Source organism: Bactrocera dorsalis, chromosome 3 (assembly GCF_023373825.1).
Source record: "Bactrocera dorsalis isolate Fly_Bdor chromosome 3, ASM2337382v1, whole genome shotgun sequence".
NCBI classification, from domain to species: Eukaryota; Metazoa; Arthropoda; class Insecta; order Diptera; family Tephritidae; genus Bactrocera; species Bactrocera dorsalis.
In genome coordinates, this window is record NC_064305.1 from 84,450,647 (window position 1) to 84,466,771 (window position 16,125).

Genomic DNA, 16,125 nt, shown 5'->3' on the forward strand with positions numbered 1-16,125 from the left:
TACCAGTCGAAATGATCGAACGAGTCATCGAAAATTGGACTTTTAGGCATAGCCGCAGCCGACATTTGAAAGAGATAATTTTCAAAAAATTCATGACATAGAATGTTCTTTCGAATGATAACAAACATTCGCCATTAAATTTGAAGTTTGTGTATTTTCTTTACAAAAAATAGGGAACATCGAAATAGATTAACATTTACTTAACAATTTAAAGTTTTAAATAATAATAAGTTTTAGAAATTAATACAAATCCAGCAAAAATACTTGTGTATCCCATTTTTTACACACAACTGTACTTACCTAAACGTAATCGCTTTCAAAGAAAACCCGTTATTTTAAGTTTAGTATTCAACAACAGATTTAGTTTATTTGTTTTTTTATTTATTACAATTTTTACAATGAAAAAGTACACATACATACATATACACGTACATTGATATACAGTTATGCGAAAATAAATACATTGCAACAGGCGAAAAAAAATCCTAAATGCCTTCTACAAATACAACAAATATAAAAATTATACAAAATTATGCGATTTAAAGCTTAGTTGTTTCTTTTTTGTTTTTGCAATAAACACACACATCGCCAATGTGTAGCGCAAATCTTGGGTGCCAAAATATATTTCTGCTTCAATGAAATTTTAGTAAACATAAAAATTATATGTTACACACACGGCCAGCGGCTTAGTAATCGTACCGACGCTGCTTGCTGCGGAAGCGTATGACCAGATAAATAGCGAACAGCAGCATCACACCCTACACACGATGATCAAATGCAAATAAACAAAAAGAAAAAAGAGTTGTTAATAAATTTTATTGATGTAAAAGCAAAGCAAAAAAAAAAATTCTAAAAAATTTAAGTAAAGTTCCGAAAGCTGCAAATGAGCCGCCAGTATACATACATATTTACAGGTATAATAATAACTATTATATACCGGTATTGTTATAAATGCTTATGTATGTATGTATACTCGCTAGTCATATTTGCATATGTGTATGTGTGCTTGTGTGTTAATTACCGTGACTATCAGATTTCCCCATTCACCGCTCGACGAGTAATTGAAAATGCTGAGGAATTCATCTTCAGCCGCCTGCACACAACCGACATCCCACAGCGCAGTTTGATTTACGATCATTTTGGGATAGCAGCTGGCGGGGTAAGCGGAACGTCCAATAGAATAGTAATCGTTGGGGCCGACTTTGCCGCAGCAGTGATACTGTAAAGAAGATAATCGCTTATGTAAGTGCTGTTGTTCTTCGAAGTAATTATTTCATTATTGGAATTTTATTCACAACTTATACATACATATATATGTATATGTATATTTGTGTATGATTAAAAGATTGAAGGTCATATACATATATTATATATATACGCGATATATGACCGCTGGGCTGCTTCTTTGTTCGTTTGAAATAATATATTTAAAATTACACGCTCTTATCACTTGAACAAAATAATTATTTATCAAGCAATGAGTCACAGTAAATACATATTTTTGTAGGTATGTATATACATACATATATTTTGTCAATGTTTTGCATGTGATAACTGCTTAAAATATAATTTACTCTGCCTGTCTGTAATATCAGCACTCTACAATATAAAAAACCCAAGCATCAAAACAGATGCCTGTTGTTGTGAAATCCGACACTTGGTGTGATTCATGTAGTGGGCCCATAAATATAATCGTGTGTTTTTTTTTCAAATTCCGAACGTTACATTATATTCAAAGTACCATACCACTGAAACCATAAGATTTTCCAATTCTTCTGACAATTTGTTAATGCCAATTTTCTATACCTTTTATACACATCAGAGGGCGTTCTGGATCGACCGGAACAAAGAGTAGTCAGAAGGAACAAGGTATTGCTTTATTGTTTTTAAAAGTCTCCTTATTATGATCTATATACTTTTGCTTGCGTTTGCCCCAATAGTGGAAGCATTTTTGCCACTCTGATTGATGCAGGTGTTGTTGAAACCTGACCTGACCTCAGAGTTTAATTTTATGAACGGGTATGAAAATAAGTCATTTGATATCAAATCAGAACTAAAAGTGCGATGACTCGTTAAATCGTTAAGGGTTTCATTTCAAAAACCTAGAAATATCACAGACTTGTATGAATTGACCGCAAAAACTCTGGCTTATCTTCTTAAAAAATGTATATCAGACATTTTTTGAAGCCTGCAGCTACCACAATCCGTTTTGAGAATATCTTTAAATTTTTGTTTACACTATGTTATCAGACTTTGGATAACCCATAGGAATTTTAAATTTTTTTGTATAATTTTTTGTCATTGTCTTATCAACTCTCTGTGGTAAAACCAATATTTATTTAGTAATTTTTGGTTTAAGAATTTGTATTATGTTTTTAATAATTAATACTTAAGTGCAGAGTTAAATTATTTGTGCTATATATTTTTCATTTGATTTTTTATATTAAAATTAAATAAACAAGTTCAGAATTTTGCATGGAGTTCATTGAATTCCAAACTTGTCCAACCTTATTGGGATTTTGAAATAATATTTATTATATATTTTCCTTCCAACATATTTTTAATATTATAATTAATATTTTCCTCGCATACTCACCGTTTGTTGTGTATTATTCATAGCTCCTGGCATTTTGATCTCCTCCAACCAGGTCTTTTCCACATCCTTGGCGGCGAATTGCTTGATTGCCGCCGAATCGGAAGCGTAGATTTTGCCAACAATTTGGGAGGCCAAAGAGAGCGCAATGATAATGGCATACTAAAAAGGGTGACAAAAAACAAAAACAATAAAAATTTAAATAAAGATCAATACAATTTGCAATTTAAACGCCATAAACTGGTTATATGAGTGCGCGTGTGTGGGCAAAAGTCGCCATTAACGCGGTGCTCAGGTTACTCATACGCACCGTGGTCGTGAGACAAACATCCTCCTGGCAAATGCCGCAGCAACCCAACATTGCAGCAATGAAATTAATGCCACCTACGATAAATAGATAATAGATGTAGACTTTGGGTGCGGTGTTGAAGCTCAGGGCGCCCAAAGCGATCAACAGCAGGCCGAAGATCTGCGGGAAGAGAGTGGGGGCAGTATGAAAAATGAGAAAAATTTATTGAAAAATCATTTATATAAGTTTACATGTGTATTTTAAGTGTATATGTGTGTATGTATATGTGTATATGTGTATGCATGTTCTAATTTGGCATGAATTGCTTAGCAATGGCATTGAGTTTTGCTGAAATAATTCGCAGCGGCTAACTAACTGTGTAGAATAATTGAATGCACATGTAAAGGGTGGTACAAAAACTGATTATTAAAATTTTATTTATTTAATAACAAAAAAAAATTTTAAATTAAATAAAATTAGTTAAAAAAAATAATAATTTAATTAAAAAGAAGTTACGAAGTTACTTAAATTTAAAATTAAAATTTTATTTATTAAATTTATTTTTTTTCTATATTTTCAATTTCTATTTATATAATTTTCTTTTACATTAATTTATTAAAATATTATTTTTTATGTAATAGTAAGAATCAGAAAACCAAAATAAAATAAAATAATAAATTTTCAGAGCTTTAACGCAAGCTTTAAAAGAAAAAAATCTATTTTAGAATATTTCATAATTATTTTTGTGGCAACTCTATTCAAAATGATGTCTTCTGACAAAAATATTTATACAACATCTTTTTTAGTTTTTTGTCCAAATTGGAAAATTGCATTAATATTATTATTTAAACTTAATATAAAATTTTAACTGAGGCAACTCTAAACAAAATTTGTTTAGGCGTCGACTTGCTTAAAAAATTAAATTCTAAAAAACCGTTTCATAATAATTTCCTTTACTTATAAATTTTATTTAATTTAAATTTTGTAAATAGGTGGCAGCACTATAAAAAAAATACCACAAAAAACTATCTTAACCCTCATCAAGTAGTGATGTTTCTTTAATTTTTTCGTGTTTCAAAATTTATTTTTTTTAAGTGGCAACATTGTAAATTTTTTTTCGTTGTTCAAAAGCTATTAAATTGTTCTTTAAACACTTCCGACAATTAAATAGTTCCTTAAACATACACATTTTTGTTAATTAAAATTTTCAACAGGTGGCAACCCTTTTACAAAAAAAATTGCTCCCAAAGCTTTCTTAAAGTTTTTCATAGTGTTTCTTTAATTTTTATACGTTTCAAATTATAAAATTTAAAGCAGGTGGCAACACTGAAACTTTTTTATTGTTTCAAACCAGCCTACTATTTAATGAAATAAAACAAAAGAGTGTTTTCTCTATGTTTATGTTATATGTATATGTATTCAGCAAAAGTGACGTCATTTTGTTACGTAACAAAGTATCGTTGCAGTTAATAGAATTTATGATTATATATAAAGCAGTTTAAATACAAAAATAATAATAGGAAAATTTCATATAATAATTAATAAAACTATTCAATACAAATATTATTTATTGCATTTAGAAAACTAAAAAAAATAAAAAAATACTATAATTGCTGTCAGCTTTCAAACCACCCTGCAAAGTATAGAATTTAGCAACAAAAACCATAAAAAATTTAAATGCATTGTGGATTCCCCACAACAAAATAAGAAACAACAATTGCACACATAACGGGTGATTTTTTTGAGGTTAGGATTTTCATGCATTAGTATTTGACAGATCACGTGGGATTTCAGACATGGTGTCAAAGAGAAAGATGCTCAGTATGCTTTGACATTTCATCATGAATAGACTTACTAACGAGCAACGCTTGCAAATCATTGAATTTTATTACCAAAATCAGTGTTCGGTTCGAAATGTGTTTCGCGCTTTATTTTGTTCAGCGATGAGGCTCATTTCTGGTTGAATGACTACGTAAATAAGCAAAATTGCCGCATTTGGGGTGAAGAGCAACCAGAAGCCGTTCAAGAACTGCCCATGCATCCCGAAAAATGCACTGTTTGGTGTGGTTTGTACGCTGGTGGAATCATTGGACCGTATTTTTTCAAAGATGCTGTTGGACGCAACGTTACGGTGAATGGCGATCGCTATCGTTCGATGCTAACAAACTTTTTGTTGCCAAAAATGGAAGAACTGAACTTGGTTGACATGTGGTTTCAACAAGATGGCGCTACATGCCACACAGCTCGCGATTCTATGGCCATTTTGAGGGAAAACTTCGGACAACAATTCATCTCAAGAAATGGACCCGTAAGTTGGCCACCAAGATCATGCGATTTAACGCCTTTAGACTATTTTTTGTGGGGCTACGTCAAGTCTAAAGTCTACAGAAATAAGCCAGCAACTATTCCAGCTTTGGAAGACAACATTTCCGAAGAAATTCGGGCTATTCCGGCCGAAATGCTCGAAAAAGTTGCCCAAAATTGGACTTTCCGAATGGACCACCTAAGACGCAGCCGCGGTCAACATTTAAATGAAATTATCTTCAAAAAGTAAATGTCATGAACCAATCTAACGTTTCAAATAAAGAACCGATGAGATTTTGCAAATTTTATGCGTTTTTTTTTTTTTAAAAGTTATCAAGCTCTTAAAAAATCACCCTTTACAAACACATACACATATATTTATATGTATGTATGTGTGTAGTGCAACACTACAAATTTTACGTGACTTGGCAACGCTACGCGTTTCATTCAGCGCTGTTTATGGTACCGGCGGGCGAGGCGGCTTGGTGGCACACATAAATTTCGAGTTTTAAACAAGTAAATACCTGCGCGCACACAAACACACAAACATACGTACATACATGTTAACATGTTGGCATGTTTACATATTTGCCTTACGCACACATACGCCATTTAACAATGTTTACTTGTTTGTATGTATGTATTTATGTATATATGCGAGCGGCTTTGTGCGCATCGAGAATTGTCGCACCAAAATATCGCCACAACAACAAACAATATCACACGCTTAGCCAAAGTGAGCTCGCAGTTAAGCTGGTGCTAAGCGCAAGCTCAAACGGTAGGCGATACAAGCCATTGACGTGACTTATTCACCAATAGTGTTTATGTGCGCGCACATAAATATCCGCCATATTTGTATTAATTGTACACACAGACACGCGCACATATGAAAATTTACGTGCAAACCGTATTTTATTAGGCATGCGGCATGTGAGTTCACTGAAACAAGAAAACAACAAAACCGCAGAAGGCAAGAAAAAAGCACTTATTGACGCAGCTGCTTTTGAATCGAGAAATTAACATTTTAGCGGCCGATCGATGATATCATTTTGAAAAAATTACTTTACACAAAACGTAAAAAAATGGTGACTGCATTCTCAACGGCAGATGACAGCGATTTTTAATTGTTTTATTAGATACTTAAAGACTTTTTTATTGCAAGAAAAAATTTTTATTTTTATTTTAAAGATTTCTCTGACTTTTGTTGGCTTTTCTTGTGTTTTTATTTGTTGTTGCTGTGTTTTTATTTTTTTTTTTCGTTTTTGTATTTTTGACTTTTTTGTTTTTGTATTTTCTTTGTTTTTGTATTTTTATTATTTGTACCTTGCACTGGGTATATTAAGTTTGCAACGAAACTTGTTACACCCAGAAGGAAACGTGGGAGGCCGGCGTGACGAGCTGAGTTGATTTAATCATGTCTGACAGCCTGTACATACATACGTGAATAAATCCATCTGTTTTGAGATATTAATCATACGCCTTCACCAAGAAGTTGGTTATTTGACGGAATCGTTGATATCGGACGACTATTGCATAATACTGCCATACAAATTGGGCGATCATAAAGAAGTCCTTGTATGGAAAACTTTTTCATTTGACTAGATATCTTTACAAAATTTGGCATTGATTCTTGTTAATGGCAACGGAACATTCTCTACAGAAATTGCTCAGATCGGACTGCAATTACATATAGCTGCCATAGAAATTGAACGATCATATTGGAGTCCTTGTATGGAAAACTTTTTTATTTGATGAGATATCGCTATGAAATTCGGCATGGATTATTATTGATATTAACGCTATATTATCTAAAGAAATTGTTCAGATTGAACCATAATTACTTATAGCTGCCATACAAACTGTTCATTCAAAATCAAGTCTTTATATGAAAAACTTTTTCATGTGACAAGATATCTCCACGAAACTCAGCACAGATTATTGTCCAGAGCAATACTACAATATACAAATATATGGTTCAGATCGGACCAATATAGCATATAGCTGCCATACAAACCGACCGATCAATATCAAGATAAAAGCGTTTATATCTATAATAAAAGAATCTGTGAAGGGTATAATAGCTTGGTTGCAGCCAACTTTAACATTTTTTCTTGTTTCTTGAATTTTTTGTATATTTCTTCTTGTTTTCTTTTGCCATTTCTGTGGTTTTAATATTTTTTGTTACTTTTTAATTTTGTTTGCTTTTGTTTTTGTATGCTCGCAATTAAATTTATGCATTTTTACTCATGAATCTTTTATTTTACTTTTTCATTTGTTTTATTTTATTTTTTTATTTTTCTTTATTTTATTTTTATTTTAATTTTCATGCTTGCCAAGTGACAGGGAAAACGCCCCACTGAGACTTTTTGGTACATACATACATGTATGTGTGTGTGCATGCAAGTATTATTCATCGCCATTTATTTGTGCAAGCAATTGTGTGGTTAACGATAAAATAAGTAGCAACAACAGCAAAAACAACATGCAACGGACTTTTCATGTCAATCAGCAATTTATTTTTGTTGTTGTTTCTTGTAAAAGCAAATATTGCCTGTCTAGTTTCAAAAAAAAATTCAACAAACCAAAAAATCGCTTTGTTATAGTTGTTGTTGGTGCATAGTATTTGCTATAATTGCATATCGAACTTACCGCCATCAGCACGTTCATTATATTCAGCAGGCATTTCATTACGCCGGATGTGCAGCCCATTTTGAAGAATCTCTTTGCTCTATTCACTTATCTAAACGCGAAAATCAAAAAACAAAATTTGAATTCAATATTTTAGTGATGCAACTGCTTTCACCAAATCATAGTTGCAGTTATTTGCCGTAACCGTTATAATTCAAACTCGTTGTGTATGCAAATAACGCAATAAAACAACAACACTAAACACAAAGAATACGTACAGCACTGAAGAAAGTCGTAGAAAACGTTTGAGCAGAACTCGCTCCGAAATTGTACAACGCAAAAGTCAAATATTTAAAATTCACAATTTTATTAGCAAACCAGTTGCACAACAAGAAACACGTAGTACAAGCACAAGCCCAGTGGCCAACCGTCTCGATCGCAGTCAATTTTCGAAATGCCAAAAAATCGAATTTTTCAAACCTGTAATCGTATTTTGCGCGCCAGCTGCGTGTCGGATACTAGCTGCCTGTATGCGTATGTGTGAGTATGTGTGTTCGTTGGGATTTGTACATCGCCGACGCCGCGCTTGATCGCTCTCGCTGTACGCTTTTCGTAATCAATCGTTCGTGCCGCAACAACGGTCGCGTTGTGCCCAACTTGTGTGTGCACGAAATGTAAATGTTGCTGGCAACAATGTTGAGCAACATGCTGTTTTTGTTCATGTAGCGATAAGAAGATGAATGAAAAGCTCTGCGTTTGCAAAAGTTCTATGTGAGAGTTATTAGTGCATTTACAAGACTTAGTCAAATTAAGCCATGAGAGCTCTAACTACATAAATATTAAGCTTTTCAAGTCTTTAAGTTGACTTTTTCGCTTTTGAGAATGCTGAAAACTGTATAAAGTGTCGAAAGACAAAACTCTAGAAAGAATAGTACGGACTTGCATTTGTTTATAGCCATGGTTTCTTAATCTATATTTTTTGTAGGTGGAATTTCGAAGAGATAGCTCGTTTTATCTGAAAGAGAGGGTTTCAAGTTACGCTAAAAGAGCGTGAATGTTACCAGGGCACGCGGTCCATCAGCGGAATTAAAAACTTATACACGGGCTGATCAAAAATGGCTGATTGAGAGGTCACTGGGATTTTTTGCACACAGCTTAATCTCAGGTACTCTTTCAAGCAGAATACTGCAGTAGCTTCCATGCAGAAGTTTTTGTAGTCAGGAAAGCTGCTGAGACAGTTAATAGTGCAGGAAATTAGAAGAAAGAAGGGAGTAGATATTGTGACTTCCGGGGAATTCCTGCATATATACTGGCTTCCAAGGCACAAGGTTGTTCCGGGGAATAAAACAACTGACAAGATTACAACGGTGCCATCCGCTAAATTTATTATTTTATGGACTAACCAAGACACCAAGATTTCAAGTAGAAAGTGAGACGCATTTGCAGACAAAACAGAGAAAAGCTTGGCAAGCTGACTGACAGGGGTAATGCTCGAAAATTCTACGAAAAGATGTGGTGATTAACAGAAGGTTTCAAGACCGGATCATACTAATGTAGAACCGCAGAGGTGAACTATTAGCTGAGGCTCAGAGCATACTAAAATTATGGAAGGAATACTTCTGGTGAACCTGATTCCCTAATCGATGACCATGGAGCGATCGTTCCATTGCCCGACCATAAAGAAATTCAAATAGCAACTATCCGTCTAAAAACAACAAAGCAGCTGGGGCGATGGATTGCCGACAGAGCTATTCATATACGTCGGCGAGAAACTGATATGGAGCATGATGCATTAGCTTCTTTGTGGTCGGATGAAAGCATACCTTACGGAGTTTAAGTGTGCTCTGCCCAATCCACAAAAGGGAAACCTCAACTACCGTGGAATAAGCCTTCTCAACATCGCATACAAAGTTCTATCGATGCATTGCGTAAAAGATTAAAGTTTATCGTCAAAAAACGGATTTGACCTTACCAGTGCGGCTTCGGGACTGGAAAATCAACAACTGATTACATATTCACCATGCGCTAAATCTTGGAAACCACCTCTTCGTCGATTTTAAAGCTGCTTTTGACTGTACGAAAAGGAGCTGCCTTTATTCCACTATGTCTGACGTTAAGCAAAACCAAAGTTCTGTTTTTCTTGACTAGAAAAAGAAGCGAAGCAAATAGGTCTGGTATTAAACGATGACAAGACGAAATATCTCCTGTCATCAAACAAACAGTCGTCACATTCACGACTTGTCTCCCACGTCACCGTTGACAGTCATAACTTCAAAGTCGTAGATAATTTTGTCTACCTTGAAACCATTATTAACGCCAAGAACACTGCCAGCTTCGAAACCCAACGTAGAATAACTTTTGCCAATAGGTGCTACTTCGGACTGAGTAGGCAATTGAGAATTAATTCGCTTAACTGTGAATTAAGAGACAGCGGCAGCGCTGGCTAGATCATGTCGTCCGAATGGATGAAAACACTTCAGCTCTGAGAGTATTCGATGCAGTAACCGCCAGGGGAAACAGAGGAAGAGGAGGGCCTCAACTCGGTTGGAAAGTTCAGGTGGAGAAAGACCTGGCTACAATTGGAAACTCCCATGCGGTGTCTAAGTTGAAGATAGTTATGGATTTGTCAAAAAAGTGCTTGATCCCGCTGAATGATTTTCTCAAAATTGCTTGCCAGCCAATGTATTAATCAATGTTGGCTAAATTTGTGTGGCTTTAAATCCATTTAAGCCTTATATCGAGCTCAAGGTCTACTGATTCCAAAGAGACGGTATACGATGTCGCACAGCGGGTCAAACTCTTAAGTTTCGGCATCATCAAGTGAAAATAAAAATATATATTATTTTAAATTTTTCCGCAACATTTTTACTTTTTATTGATATTTTTTAAATTTAAATACTTTATTGCTTCAAACGTTATTCAGTTTAGATTTAGTTACGTATCATTATTAAAAGGAATATTTTATTAAAAAAATTTCCAGTTTATGTCTCATATTGTGGTAAAAATAATTCAGTTTTACTCGTTGATGATGATTTGTTCACGTTTCTGCTTCAGATTGACCATGCTACGAGTAAAGTAATAGGCAGCAATCACACCAAAAACCTAAAAAAAAATAATATAAGTGAAAAATATAAATTTAAATTTTTTTATTTTATTTTTCTTAAACATAATGTGATTTAAAATTTGCTTTAGCTACCGACGCTTTCATTTTATTTCATATTTTAAGATAAATAAAAAATGCTAAACTTGTTCTAACTACGAATTTTTGTTTGTACAAAAATTGTTGCCTAAAAATATTTAAAATTGTCTAAACGTGTTTTATGAAGCTATATACTTTTGTAATTCTCACTTTACCTGCACAGCAATCAAGCCAACAATGATCAAAACAAGATTGTCACTTTGTTGGTTGAAAAAACTCGTCGCCGCATCAACACAGCCTCTGGCGAAAATATTCTTATCATCCGAGCAATCGCCCCAGCGACAACAACTCGCCGGTAGAGTTTGCTGTTTGTCGGGCAAATAATCTTGAGGACTGTCGCGACCGCAGCAATGGTGCTATAAAGACATAAAATTGATTTAAAGAATCTTAAAGACCTTAATACAAGAGAATTTGTCGCCGTCACCTGTTCTTGAATTTCATCCATTTCCTCTTGGGTCTCTGGACGCTCATCCCAAATACCTTGCACACGCTTGACCGCCATTAAATAGAAGTCATCCTTGAGTATGCCGAATGCGATCATACAAATCGTTTCCAAAACTATGCACAACACTGTCGTGACTATGTACTGTCAAATGAAAGAAAATATTATTCGAAAACTTTAAATAAATTAAATCGCTAAGTGGTCCCTGCCTGGCCACTAACTTACCGCCCAAGACAGTATCAATGACTGACGCACCGATGCCATGGCGCCCATAAAGGCGATGAACATTGCTAGAAAACCAATTGAGGCTGCAGTATAGGCACCGGCTAAGGAGCCGGCACCGCCTAGGGAAACGACACCGCATGAGATGAGTAAGACGTCGAAGGCCTGAAATTAAATAAATTTTATAATTTTCTGCCTCTCTCAAACTTCTTCGAAAATTAATTGATATGGAGTTAATTTTTTTTAGAAATAAAGTAAACTAAGTTCTTAGCGACACCTGTCGCCGGTAACGTGAAGGTTTCACTAAGTATGATAGAAGTAGAGACTACGAAAGTTTTGTCCCATTACTTTTGTTGGAGTGCAGTTGACAGAAATACTTATATACTGGTTCGTGACGTCATCAACGTAGGAAGGGCAAGGCTTCTTATAATTAATTTGAAATTTTGACAGTTGAGACAATCTTGGCTATATCATTATTAGTTTTAACAATGTGAAAGTGAAATCTAATAATTCTGAGAAAGTTTAGAGTGTCGAACGAGCCGAAATATACCTGTAATTAGCGCTACGCCAGACTGAAAACAAATATTACTAACCAGTTAAACGAATTCTTCATTTTAGCAAAACAACCAACAAGTTTTTAGTTAGACACTCAATACCAAAATCAGATATCTGTGTTAATTTAATTCACAACTAACGAAATACAATTATTTATGTATGTGTATTTGTTGATACAGGTCTAGAAACATATTCATGTACTATACGTGTCTCTGTCAATATTCTACGCAATAAATGCATGCAAGCAGCTGCAACAAGAAAAAATTGAAATACGATCGCGCACTGTCCGCTATAAAAATGTTTGCAATATGTATTTATTTCAGATTTTTCAAGCGATTCTAAGTTTTCTATATTCTCGTTTTTGTTTACGGTCGTATTTGGGACTCCACCACGCTGCAATAAATGTCTAAATGCATGACATTTTTATGAGGTTAAATGATCTACCTTTGGAAGATCAAATGTGCTTACGCAGTTCCGAATATTGTGAATATAGAATAAGAAAATAATTGTTTCGAAAATACATAAAAGGCATTATGAGTAATTGAAATAATATTTTTATTATACATTGCGGCAAAAAGCACCCGGAAATTGTAATTAAATTCACTAGGTTAATGATACTTCAAAATTTTTTTTTTCTAAGTTGGTAGGACTGTCCTTAATTACTATGCCAAATATGAGCGCAGTCTGTTAACCAGTTTACAGCAGCTCCTTCAGTCAGTACACCTCAGTAGTGCGTTGCAATTTTTACAATGGATAAAAATGTCTAACAAAAAACTTGTTACAAATTTTGTATTTCTAACCAAATTTCGTTGCGAATGTTGAAAAAGGCTTACGGTGATTCAGTTTTAAAGCACAAGCAAGTGGTACTGAGCCCTCAAAGAAAGTGAAGAGATCGTTGAAGACATGCCTCGTTCTGGACGACATTCGACGTATTCACTTGATGAAAATATTTAAAAAAAAAGTAAGGATACAAGTAAAGATGGAAAGAGAGTTCGACATTTCTCGTCCGTTCGAATGATATTGGTAAATATTTTGGGTATGAAACGCGTTCTTGCTTGACTCGTCTCAATAAAGCTGAACTGTAAACATATCTCTTTGGACATGCTTGATCGTGTGAATTCCGTTCCCAAATACACGGAGAGCATTGTAAGTGTCGATGAGAAATGGGCTTATGAGCTTGATAAGTCAACAATAATCGGAATGGAGGAAAAAACCAGCCGAAAGCAAAAAAAACTCCGCCAAAGCCGCTGAAAAATCAAGGTGATGCCTCTTGTTTTTTTGATAGTCGTAGTTTAGTGTATTGAGGCTTTTGCGTAAGAACATCTGTTGAAAACGGACGAAATTATGAAAGAACAATTCGTGGAGCTAAGATTGTTTGCTATTTTTATAACGCCCAAAAAGGAAACACTCGAGTCTCTATAAGGTATATATAACGGGTGATCCGAGTATAAGTACTTTTTTCAATAGCCCTCTTTTGGCAGATCACGCTGTTATGTTATTTTTGTTCAATATCGTTTACCACTTTATCATGGAAAGACTTACGCCTGAACAATGTTCGGAGACAGTCCGTAACCATCAATGGCAACCGTTATCGCACTATGATAACTAACTATTTGATATCTGAAATTAATGCTCGTGTTCTCGGAAGACGATGCCACTTTCCACACATCGCATCAAACAATGGATTTATTGTGAGAACACTTCGGTGAGAAGGCAACTTCATGTTTTGAGTCGGTCCATTGATCACCAAGATCATATGATTTCACATCATTAGACTTTTTCCTGGGGGGGGTATGTTAAGTCTAAAGTCTATGCGAACCATTCCGCTTCTATTCAGATCTCAGAGCAAAACATCACGCATGTCATTCGCCAGTTACCAGACGAAATGGTAGAACGTGGACTCAACAGATAGACAATATGATCCGCGGCCAACATTTGAAAGCGATAATCTCCAAAAACTAATTGTTCTTTCGAAGGATAATAAACATTCCCCATTAAATTTGAAGTTTTTGTGGTTTTGCTTTCAAAAGGTAGAAAAACTCGAATTGGATCACCCTTTAAATGTAAATGATCAGCGAGGTAAGCTGAGTTGATTTAACAATGTCCATCTGTCTATTAGTCCGTCCGTGTGTACATACTCGAATTAGTCCCTCAATTTTTAAAATATTGTCCTGACATTTTGCACACGTCCTTTTCTCATTTGGAAAACTTTTTTATTTGAAGAGGTATCTCCACGAAATTTTATATTTATTATTACCAAAGACAACGGTATAATCTCCAAAGAAAGTGTACATATCGGACTACTATAGTACATAGTTGCCATGTAAGCTGACCGATCAAAATCTAATTAAAGATCCTTAAACCCTGTTATGCTATAAGAAATGCACCTGCAGGGTATTATAGCTTCAGTGTAGTCGAAGTTAATATATTTTCCTTGTTTTTGTTTTTATGATTCTTCAATACTCACAGTTATCAAACAATTTATCACTAGGAACACATATTTCCACAGTGTGGCTTTCGAAAAGGGCACTTTCATCTTGCCTTTGACACTTTATTTAGCTGTTGATTAAATAGAAATGCTGGGTTAGATAAATAATGAGACACTTAAATTTTAATTAAATAGTTTGTTCAAGCACAAAATTTTGTTGTTGTCGCTCTAAAGAATTTATTCGTTGACAGAAGTGTCTGTTAAGTGTCATTTAAGCAATTTTTGTGGCAGAGAATGTATTATATGTATGTAAAAATTACTTTCACTAAATTATTTTGAATTGTGCATATAATTTTGATTTGATCTTTTTAATTATTTATAAACATTTTATTTTATTTTCATTTTAATTAAATTATTTACGTTTTCGAATTTGTTTTCTTACTTTTGAGTTGTTTTTGTTTATATTTTCCCTTTCTTTCTTTTCTGTTTTAGATTTTTTGTTTTTATTTACACAATTTTTTATTTTTAATTTTATTGTTCTCATCCTTATGCCACTCATAGCTCATTTTTATGCTTCACCAATGCAGAATGATTACTGTTTCGCATAAAATATTCAAAATATCATAAAGAAAATGGCCAAAAAGAAAGGTAATCATTCAAAAATATATAAAAACTGAAGCACGCGATGTGCTCTTTTTACTTTTTTTATTTGCTTTAGCTTTGTAAGTATGTAAATTACAGTAATGAAAAATGTCACCAGCCACAACTTTGTATTTATTTTTAGATTACTGCAGCGTTGATTTGCCTTTTACCCTCAAAAATTACTTTATTATTATTTATTTTCATTTTCTTTTTCATAAAAATATTTGTAAATACATACATATACGTTTCTAACAAAATTTTAAACAATTCTTAATTATAACACTTTAAAATTTCCAAAATATTTTCTCATTTTTATTTATTTACACACCCCCGAAAATTAATGAAATTAAGCACTGCACCTCAACGGCAGTCGTTTGCAACGAAATGATCGCATCCGTGCCACATTGACGACTACTGGCGGTGGCATGCATGCTCACGCGAAATAATTCAAATATAAACACGGAAGAATACCTAGAGAAAGCATAGCTCGTGGAAAATCGAATGACTGAAAAGTCAATTCGGAAACAAAACTATGCGGCGTGTAAACATATCTACCAACACAGCGAAGCTGGGTACTCATATTCGCCGGTTTTCCTAATTAACGCAATACATTCACACATATTTATTTACTTAGAAATACAATATAATTGTTTACATGTGTAAGTGAAATAAATTACTGTGCTATGAAATTTATGTTCTCCTGTATGTGTTTAGGTATTTCGAGTACTAAAATTGGGAAAAGCTTGTCATTAAAAATTTTGATATAGTGCAGTTAGAAAATACAGTTTTTAGAGGTGATTCTGGTAAGTTAAAGCTGATATAG

General features: G+C 34.0%; 2 protein-coding genes across 5 annotated transcripts; both read right to left on the bottom strand.

Moving 5' to 3' along the window:
- Nucleotides 1-330: 330 nt before the first annotated feature.
- On the bottom strand, nt 331-8,359 carry LOC105227774 (23 kDa integral membrane protein). The gene is made up of 6 exons (XM_011207285.4): nt 8,093-8,359; nt 7,836-7,926; nt 2,904-3,062; nt 2,597-2,755; nt 1,022-1,219; nt 331-758 (listed from the first exon to the last, which is right to left on the bottom strand). The coding sequence occupies exons 2-6, from the start codon at nt 7,893-7,895 to the stop codon at nt 687-689; spliced, it is 648 nt and encodes a 215-aa protein (XP_011205587.1). The 5' UTR covers nt 7,896-7,926; nt 8,093-8,359; the 3' UTR covers nt 331-686.
- Nucleotides 8,360-10,653: 2,294 nt separating this feature from the next.
- On the bottom strand, nt 10,654-15,761 carry LOC105227773 (23 kDa integral membrane protein). 4 transcript variants are annotated; one of them, XM_049452296.1, is made up of 6 exons: nt 15,631-15,761; nt 14,700-14,791; nt 11,681-11,842; nt 11,438-11,599; nt 11,169-11,369; nt 10,654-10,916 (listed from the first exon to the last, which is right to left on the bottom strand). In XM_049452296.1, the coding sequence occupies exons 2-6, from the start codon at nt 14,766-14,768 to the stop codon at nt 10,830-10,832; spliced, it is 681 nt and encodes a 226-aa protein (XP_049308253.1). In that variant the 5' UTR covers nt 14,769-14,791; nt 15,631-15,761; the 3' UTR covers nt 10,654-10,829. The 4 variants fall into 4 exon arrangements, with proteins under 4 accessions (XP_049308253.1, XP_049308254.1, XP_049308255.1 ...); XM_049452297.1 differs by having other exon boundaries at nt 15,662-15,714; XM_049452298.1 differs by having other exon boundaries at nt 15,541-15,659.
- Between the last annotated feature and the right edge of the window lie 364 nt (nt 15,762-16,125).